The sequence below is a fragment of the Cibotium barometz genome, chromosome 66 (assembly GCF_041138505.1).
Source record: "Cibotium barometz isolate CiBa-2024 chromosome 66, ASM4113850v1, whole genome shotgun sequence".
In the NCBI taxonomy this organism is placed as follows: Eukaryota; Viridiplantae; Streptophyta; class Polypodiopsida; order Cyatheales; family Cibotiaceae; genus Cibotium; species Cibotium barometz.
The window spans coordinates 13,786,421-13,795,305 of record NC_141111.1 but is presented as its reverse complement, the minus strand read 5'-3'; the positions used below and the strand labels follow the sequence as shown (position 1 = coordinate 13,795,305).

The window sequence follows — 8,885 nt, the reverse complement described above, 5'->3', positions numbered from 1 at the left end:
CTTCATCAATAAATCACAGCAAATCCCAACAATATGCCCTTAACATGCCTAGAAACACACTTACTAGTGGAGGCGGAGCATTGACCAAATTGAGTTTTTCTCAATGTGATCCTAGTACTCTAGCTTTAGTCTCACTAAATCCATCCGCCTGTGTGGGGCCTTTCCTTGAAGGGTATTTATATGCTCTATGTGCAATATTTCTCTTATATGGCATGGACAACTTGTTCTATGTGCAATACTTCTCTCATATGGCATTGACAACTTGTTTCTATGTATACAATTGATATCTGCCTTTTCAATAGTTTAGATATACTTTGAATGTTTCTTATCTATCAACGTTTCTTTTTTGCAAAAACAAAAAGAATCATTTTGTCAATAAATGGTCTTCTAGCTAGGCCTCATGCCTTTATGATTGTAATCTCACATTCTATTACATCAATTCAATTCCGAGTTCTTCTCGTCTCATTTCTTAGTGAGTTTGCTTTGAATCTATTGGAGTTGTTTTTGCTTAGGGTGGTTGAAGCTCTATTTTACCTATGTAGTTTCATTGCTTGAACATAACATTTCCTAATGTGTGCATGTGCACACTAGTCTTAGTCAAGATATAGATCAAGAATTAAAAAATTAGGATTTCTCATAATTTGCTTGCTTGGCTCATTTTTTGACTAGGATAATATATGTTTTCACAAAATATGGTTTCTCGAACACTGTTACATGAGGGTCCTTTATATAAGCACTGGACCTAGCCTCAAAGTGAGTGCACTAAAGTGTATTCACACTACCTTACATTTAATTGTAGTACTTAGGGCTGAAAGAAGACTCTCAGAGCATGTCACACTTAGGGGGTTTGTATTAATCACTTGTGTTTTGTGTTTAGGACATCCATGGGGTTGTAACATAGAGCAATGCAGGCAGCAAGGAGAGAGGAAACCCTAGCGGGTGCAGAGAGTGCGGGCGGCGTGGAGGGCTCTAGCAGGTGGCAAAAAACATGCTGCGCACTAACAATGTTGAGTGGTGTAGCTTCTATCGTTGAGTGGAGACGCACCGTAAAGCCTACATTTAAATGATGAGCTGTCTAAGGGCACACATCCAAATTGAGCTACTTAAGGAACATAATGGTTTAAGATAATGGCACTAAGCTTAAGGAACATAATGGTTTAAGATAATGGCACTAAGCTTACACTGCATGATACTAACTCACAAAAGATATTGATAGGGGCATGGCAAGTCATGCACCTGCAGTACAGGCGTATTAAGCTAATACTTTGTCATTGATTTGGGTAGGTTGACGGTACTGCTGCCCATAGGAACCCACTCCAACGTAGAATCACAGCCCCTTGCTAAATGTTCCAATAGCCACAACACACACTTACCTGCTCTCATAAAGTGTAAATAATCTCTTGTGCCTGTTACATGAAATCTACTCCTGCACAGTGTATGTCAGCCCACTTACATGCTCTCATAACTGTAAATAATCTCTTTTGCCTGCGTCAGCCTCCATCAAGCCCTATATATATAAGACTTAGCAAACATTCTTAAAATGCACCTGTGTCATCTTCCCCATGAGACCCCGGATATCCTTCATACTGAATATGAACAGAAAGCATTGCTAAAATAGCACGAAACCTTGCCCTAATCATCTCCAGCATATCCTGTAGCCTTTCATCATTAGGATTGTTGAGAGGATAAGCTTTTAGCTGCTCTTCTAAGAGCAGTATGTTTTTCTGAGATCTTGTGGAAAATGTATCAGGACACTTTGACATGGCTGCCTTCCAAATGTCAGTACATCCCTGGTAAAACCCTAACTCTTCCCCCTGCTGAAAACCTAGTTTCAAACCAACCTCTCTACCCTCAACCTCACCTGCTTCTACACCATCTTGAAATCCATCTTCAAAACCTTGCTGAAGTTGCAATTCTTCTAGACTGAGGGTTGAATCAAAAATGTCTTCCAGGTGTGCAGATTGTTCCACACCATTTGACATGCTTCACAACCTGTGCAAGAGTGGCCAGCATTAGATCACCTTCAACTTCTGCTTGCTTGATTGAAAAAAAAAAAGTATCAAACCCAACGAAGTACCAATGTTACATTTGGGCCTTAACCCTGTTGCACTCTCGCCATGCAAGAAGACTTCGTTACATGCACCATGGCCCAACCCTTGCACACCACAGATAAGTCCCTTCCTATAATACTGATGGTTCCATGTGTGACACAAATTGGGGTCTATTCAAGCTTACGAATGGGAAAATTTATCAAGAAAATGCCATAGTCAAAGAGCTTTTTCAACAAACTTTTAAAAAGTAACACCAGCAATCTTAGAGAAACAGATGTTATGTGTTTGGTAGAGTAGCACAATGCCTCTATATAGCTTAACCCAGTATCATGCTTGCATCACCAACAAACAAAGCACCACTGACACAACCTTTTAAGAAAACCTCAGACACCAAATACAACATCCAACAAGATAACACCATAAGACCAAACTATGGTATTGAGTGAGATAAAGGGGTCACTCTTATTAAAATAGTGTATTGTGATCAGATTATTACAATGATAAAGATTTAGAAAATAGCCTCCTCCTCTCACAATTCTATATGGTAAACTTCTTCAAGTAAATGGGATTCAATCTGGTTGATTTGCAATGAGTCAGGAACTTGCAATAGGATGAACCATTCATAATCGGTTTGAAAAGATAGAATCACGAAAAAGGGGAATCCAAGACACTCCACTTGAGTTATCTCAAAACCCAACACCAATGATAAAATCATGGTGGCACAAATACTTCAAAACTCTCAACTTATATAAAAGAGTGTCCAGTTCTTCCAACAACACAACCAACAAAACCAGAAAATGGCCAATGGTTCTTCAACACCCACTATGTACTCACAAAAAAAACTATGATATAGATGGTGTCTTAGAGAAACACAAGAGAGTTCGTCACAACATACTCTCCTCTTCTACATATACTCTTTGCTGCAAAGTCGGCCCTCAATTCTATTTTGCTCACAAAAAGGATGTCAAGATTAGAAGCGATCCACCCTTCTAGCGGTCCGTCAGCTCCACACAAGTTAAGTAGCCTTCAACAAGAACAACAATACAACAAAAACCCAAAGATGGCCGTTCTTTTGCAGAGAACTGGCTTCACCAATCATAAGCTAATTGGCCATCAACAAAACACCAAATGAACCCAGAATCGGCGTCTTCTGTATGGAATTGGCTTCAATGCAAATTAACAAGCTCTAGCAGAGACCAACGATTGGGAGTAGCCGGCCCTTGATATTGACAACTTCAAAGTTTAACAAGCCAATCACCAACTAGAAAAAAATGAACTAGAAAAATGGCCGTCCTTCTCACTCAATCGACTCTCACAGAGCCTGGGTAGCCGTCAATAACACGTTCGGTGCTACGCTGTCTCCTCCACCACCCGTTTCCCACGTTTGTTGCATCTCCTCACGACTATGGTTGCTATATTTTTCCAGTCTAATCCGGTTGTAGTTGTGGTGGCCAACTTCTTCTTTTCAATCAGCCACAGTCGGGGGGAGGAGCTCAGGGATCCGCTAGACGTTGCTGGGAAAAAAAAAACAAACGGCCTGTTTCTCGCGTTTCTTGCCTCTGAGAAATGTTTTTAGGTCCAGCCAGATTTCATTGTCTCCCCTCTTTTAGGGTGTGACATGATCCTCGGGGTCCAATGGTTCAGACCATATGCACCCATTCCTGCTTGGAGGCAGGACACTTTTTCTATTGTTGAATGTAGAACACTTTGATTATTGTTGAAGGTTTTCCTGAGCCCATCATGATTCGCGGGGATCGGAGCATTCCTGGAATACCACTCATTTTCCACATTCAAGCCCAATGAGCCATACGAAAAAAAGCAGTGTGTGCGTTGATTTATGTCCGCTCTCAATCCAAAGCAGTTCAGAGAGCACCCGCATTGGAGCAAAGGATGGTTGCTCTCCTGTCTCAATATAGCAACATTATGTTGCGAGACGACCTCCCATCCAATCTCCCGCCTAGTAGACCTGATGACCATCGCATAGAGTCGATTCTTGGTTCAGAGCCTCCAAGCAAGTTCCCCTACCGTCTTTCTAAGGCATTGGAGAGCGAGCTGGAGCAGCAGTTATTCCAGCTACTCCGGGCTGGATTCATCTGGCCTTCCTCCTCCCCATTTGCCGCTCCCATCCTGTTTGTCCAAAAGAAAAATAAGCCCGCACACTTACGTGTGGATTACATGGTGCTAAATAAGCCCGCACACTTACGTGTGGATTACATGGTGGTAAATAAGAATAGATTCCCCATGCCCAAAATAGAGTACATCTTAGAGCGACTCACTGGTGCTAAAATATTCTCTAAGATAGATCTTAACTTTTAAGAGTGGCTGCCATTAGGTTTGGATCTTTGAGGCTGACATTCCAAAAACCGCCTTCGGACCAAGTGCGGCTACTATTGAGTTTGTGGTGATGCCATTTGGACTCACCAATGCACTAGCGATGTTCCAACAAGATGATGTCTGAGGTTTTTCGGGATCTCATTGGCAAATGTGTCTTCATCTTTCTAGATGATATCCTTATCTTCTTAGGGACTGCAGAGCAGCACGTGCGAGACGCGGAGTTTTACAACTCTTGTAGAACAATGAGTTGTTTATCAATGCCGAGAAGAGTGAGTTTAGAGTACTAGAAATACATTACCTGGGATACATCATTAGCTCATCAGGTATTAGCCTTGACCCTGAAAAGGTACTTGCCATACTCACTTGGGATATTCCCAAGACAGCCCAGGAAATCCGCTAATTTGTGGGTCTTTGCCAGGCCTACAGCACGCATATGGACAAGTTTTTTGACTTTGCAACACCTCTCACCGACTTGCTTAAGGGCGTGAAGACTCGTTGCCAAAAAGTGTCCCGTTAACGGGCAAGGCTTTAGAGCCATTCCAAGCTCTAAAGAAAGTTGCATCTAGGTCACCTGTGTTAAAGTGGGTATCATGGGATGATCCTTTCGAGGTGGTTATACCGATGCTAATAACCTACCCATTGGATCTGTTTTACAACAAGATGGTAGGCCAGTGGCTTATTATAGCTGCAAGTGAATACAACCGAAAAGAACTATTTAGTATATGAGAAAGAGCTTTTGGGGGTGATGACAGCCCTTAAATATTGGAAACGTTTCCTTTATGGGAGAGATTTCACAGTTAAGACAAATCACCAAGCACTTAAATGGTTGCAAACCATGCCCAGTGCCCAATGGAGTGACACACAATCCAGATGGAGTTAATTGTTCCAACAATTTGGGGTAATGATTGAATGTCTCGAGTAAGAATAACCCCATTGCCAATGCTCTCACTCGTAAAGGCACGATTCAAACATTGCAAGAGTCCACGATTATAGAAATTCAAGACAAAGACTTGCAAAGCATGAAGGCACAGTATTCGGATTTGGAAGAATTCGGGACTCAGTATGAGTTGGCCCTTAGTTCAGAACCATGCCACTAGAGTATATAGGATAGCTAGTTGTTTTTCAAGAACCACCTATGTGTACTCAAAGAAAAGCGCCAAGTGCTTCTCCATGATACCCATGATTCTCTTGTCGGCACAATCACATTAGACAGAGATCCGAAGTTCACGTCCCATTTTTGGAGAGCATTATTTGACAACTTTGGGATTAAGTTACAGCTGTCCAATGCATTCCATCCATAGACAAACGGCCAAACACAGATATATAATCAATTGGCCTTTGATATTCTCAAATCATACTGCCATGACCAACAGTCGAAATGGGAACAATATCTTCCATTGGTATAGGCAATCTTGATGATAACTCATCGAGTATTCAATGAATGCCATATGAGGCAGCATTTGGTCCAATTCTCATCTCTTTTGACAAGACAGGTATCACCATCCCTAGAGGCCAACAAGACTACTGAAACATTTTCAGAAATCATTGAGTTGGTTAAGGAGCGCCTTGCCAAAGCTCAAGAAGCTTATACCCGTCAAGCCAACAAATCCAGGCGAGATGTCATATTTAAGGAAGGGGATTAGATATATCTCTAGATCATGAAGCAACGGCTGAAGCAAGTGGACATGCGTTGTCCCAAGCTTTCATTCCGTAGTTTCCGCCCGTTTCCTGTCATTTAGAAGTTAAGCGATGTCTCTTTGAAGTTAAAGTTACCAGAAAGTTGGATTATGCACGATGTCTTTCATGTTTCTTGGTTGAAACCATACATACATTGTTGGATGTATCAAAAGAGCAGCAACCAGATATGATCGACGAGGAAGAAGTCATAGAGCCATTACAACTTCTTCCCCACAAATGGAAGCACGGTTCCAATTGAAGAATTAGACAATTCTATACGAAGTTCAAGGACCAAGGAACCCATGAAGCGGTATGGCTAGATGAAGAGTCCTTTCGAAAGTACCCCCAGTTATTGGCGGACTACTTGGAGCCTTGAACTTGCCGCCAAGCTAAGCAAGAGTGAATGTCATGTGCACCTTGCACTAGGGTACACAAGGACACATTGGCATCATAATCAGTGCAACATTTGTACAAGAATTACCTTTTTAGGAATATTGTTGTACGCTATGACCCCATTGTGAGCCCTCAATTGAGGGATAGTCAAGCACATGCTACGGAGGTCAGTCTCCGAGCCATACAGGTCAGTAAGGAGTCAGTCCTCTCAACTCCCTTGGAGAACCACATCAAATAAGTGCATATAGCAGTCAGCCTTAGCGTTAGGTTTGTATCAAAAGCATGTAGTAAGCATGTAGGGGCTAAGTTGCATGATTGGCATGCCTCCCATGGCTATTTGCCCCAGTTGGCAGCCTGGTTGGTGCTGTTTACAGCCCTGAACCCCAAGTAGAGCCAGCCGACAGCATGAGGGAACACTCATGTTCCTGTCCGGCCAGCAAAGGACAGCATAAGCAGCAGGTCGTGGACTTTGGGCAGGCGGCCAGCATAGAAAGGGCAGCCTGTTGTGAGGCACAGAAATAAATACTTAATTTTAGCATTATTTGTCCAAAGTAAACTGGCCGACCAGCAGCATATCACCATATAAAAGCATGCGCTTGATATTCAGCATAAATCAATTCATCATAACTCAAGTGATCAAGCCGATTTCAGTCATCAGGACAGCATTCAGCATCCTACCTCTCTAGGCAAATTCATTGAAGTCCTCTTCAGCATTCAGCCAGCATATGTACAATCTTACAGGTAACGCACAACAAAGCCTTTACTTTGATGAGATATTTAGCATCCATTCACTGAGTAGAGAGAGAGAGAAAGAGAATAGAAGAGGAAGTAGACGACACAGTATTGGGTCCCAAATACCCATTGAAACCCCTGCCCGAAAGCCTTCTTCAAACCTTTACTTTGATGAGATCTTTAGCATCCATTCACTGAGTAGAGAGAGAGAGAGAGAGAGAGAGAGAGAGAGAGAGAGAGGGAAAGAGAATAGAAGAGAAAGTAGACGACACAGGAGCTTCGCCAACCTCGCAGTGAGAGCCTGTACGCAGTGGAGGTGGTGGTACTGGCAAGAGAGAGAGAGAGAGAGAGAGAGAGAGAGTCTGCTGCAGCAGCCCCCTCCTCTGCTCCGCCTGCTGTTTGCACACAGTGAGAGAGAAAGAGACAGCGTGGAGAGAGAGAGAGTCAGTGAGAGGCAGAGAGAGAGAGAGAGAGAGAAGCCAGCGTATTCGCCCACAGTCCTCGGTCGCAAGTTTCTCCGCCAGTTTCTCAACACAGGTAGCCAGAGCAAGGAAATACGCCGGAGCAGGATGTGGTGCAGCTAGAGCAAAGCAAATCGGGTTTGAGCACTCGCCATCCACTGTGCAAGGTTCCGGCTCTAGGGTTTCAGGCAGCAGTGGAAGAAGATTAAAAAAATTAAAAATAAATAAATAAATCAGGTTTGCATGTTTTCTCAAGGGTGCAGCAATGGTTCAAGCAACTATTTAAGGGTTTGCAGGTGCTGAATTAGGGTTTTCAGGTGCTGAATTAGGGTTTGAGAGAAAGGGTTTTCTTTGCTTTTGTACATGGATTTGGATGACCCGGCTGCTGCTGTTGGTGGCATGGCTGCCAATAGCCTTAACATGGATCTTATTGAGGAGATGATCGAGAAGGATGTGGGTTATGCTTCAGATGCCTCGGAGCAACAAAAACGTCAAAGGCTTAATGTTGATGCAAGTTACACTCTGGTGAATGTTGGAGAGAATGCAGAGGAAAGTTCTCAGGTACCTTCTCCGGAGTTTGCACGTTTGCTGCAGATCACTGGTGAGCTTCTTCAAGAATATGTGAAGGCAAATAGCGTGCAAATGGCTGCAGTAGATAATGATGGTGTGGCTGATGTATGCATGGAGACTCCTTTGTTGCTACAACAGCTAGCAGATTTTCATGATCGTGCTGCTATCTTCTTCTTTACTGGGCGTATTCCGTTGTTGCCTCGTCTTAGAGCATGGTTGGGCCGCTTGGTATCGCCTGAGGCACTTGAGGAGATTTATGATGGTCCGAGAGGCTTTTATGAAATACTTTTTTGCACTTCGGAAGCCCGTATGGCAATCTTGGAGCAGGTGCCACTCTTTTTGGATGGGTAGTTGGTTCATGTGGTTCCGTGGAAGCCTATGGCAGAGTACCAAGATATGTTGCGCCAGGCTTGCCTTGTTTGGGTTGAAGTGAAACAATTCCCACCAATGTTTTGGCGTGTTTTACCAAATCTCATGCGAGGTATCGGTGATGTCTTGGTGGTACCTCGAATGACATCTAGAAACCGAAATCGTCTATGCATGTTATGGGATACTGGGAGACCTAGGCCGACACATTTGCGTGTCAATATGGCTGGGCTGCAACCTTTAATGAGGTGGGATACATTTGCTGGCCACTGTTTCAAATGTGGTAAGATGGGCCACTTTG

At 43.2% G+C, this 8,885-nt stretch overlaps 1 protein-coding gene across 2 annotated transcripts in view; it reads right to left on the bottom strand.

Moving 5' to 3' along the window:
- Positions 1-676: 676 nt before the first annotated feature.
- LOC147602788 (uncharacterized) overlaps positions 677-8,885 on the bottom strand; it is a 55,444-nt gene continuing 47,235 nt past the window's right edge. For both annotated transcript variants that reach the window (XM_086797578.1, XM_086797577.1), the window contains one exon: positions 677-1,992. In XM_086797578.1, the coding sequence (XP_086653704.1) occupies positions 1,536-1,982 (447 nt within the window). In that variant the 5' untranslated portion in view covers positions 1,983-1,992 and the 3' untranslated portion in view covers positions 677-1,535. The remainder of the gene's footprint in view (positions 1,993-8,885) is intronic.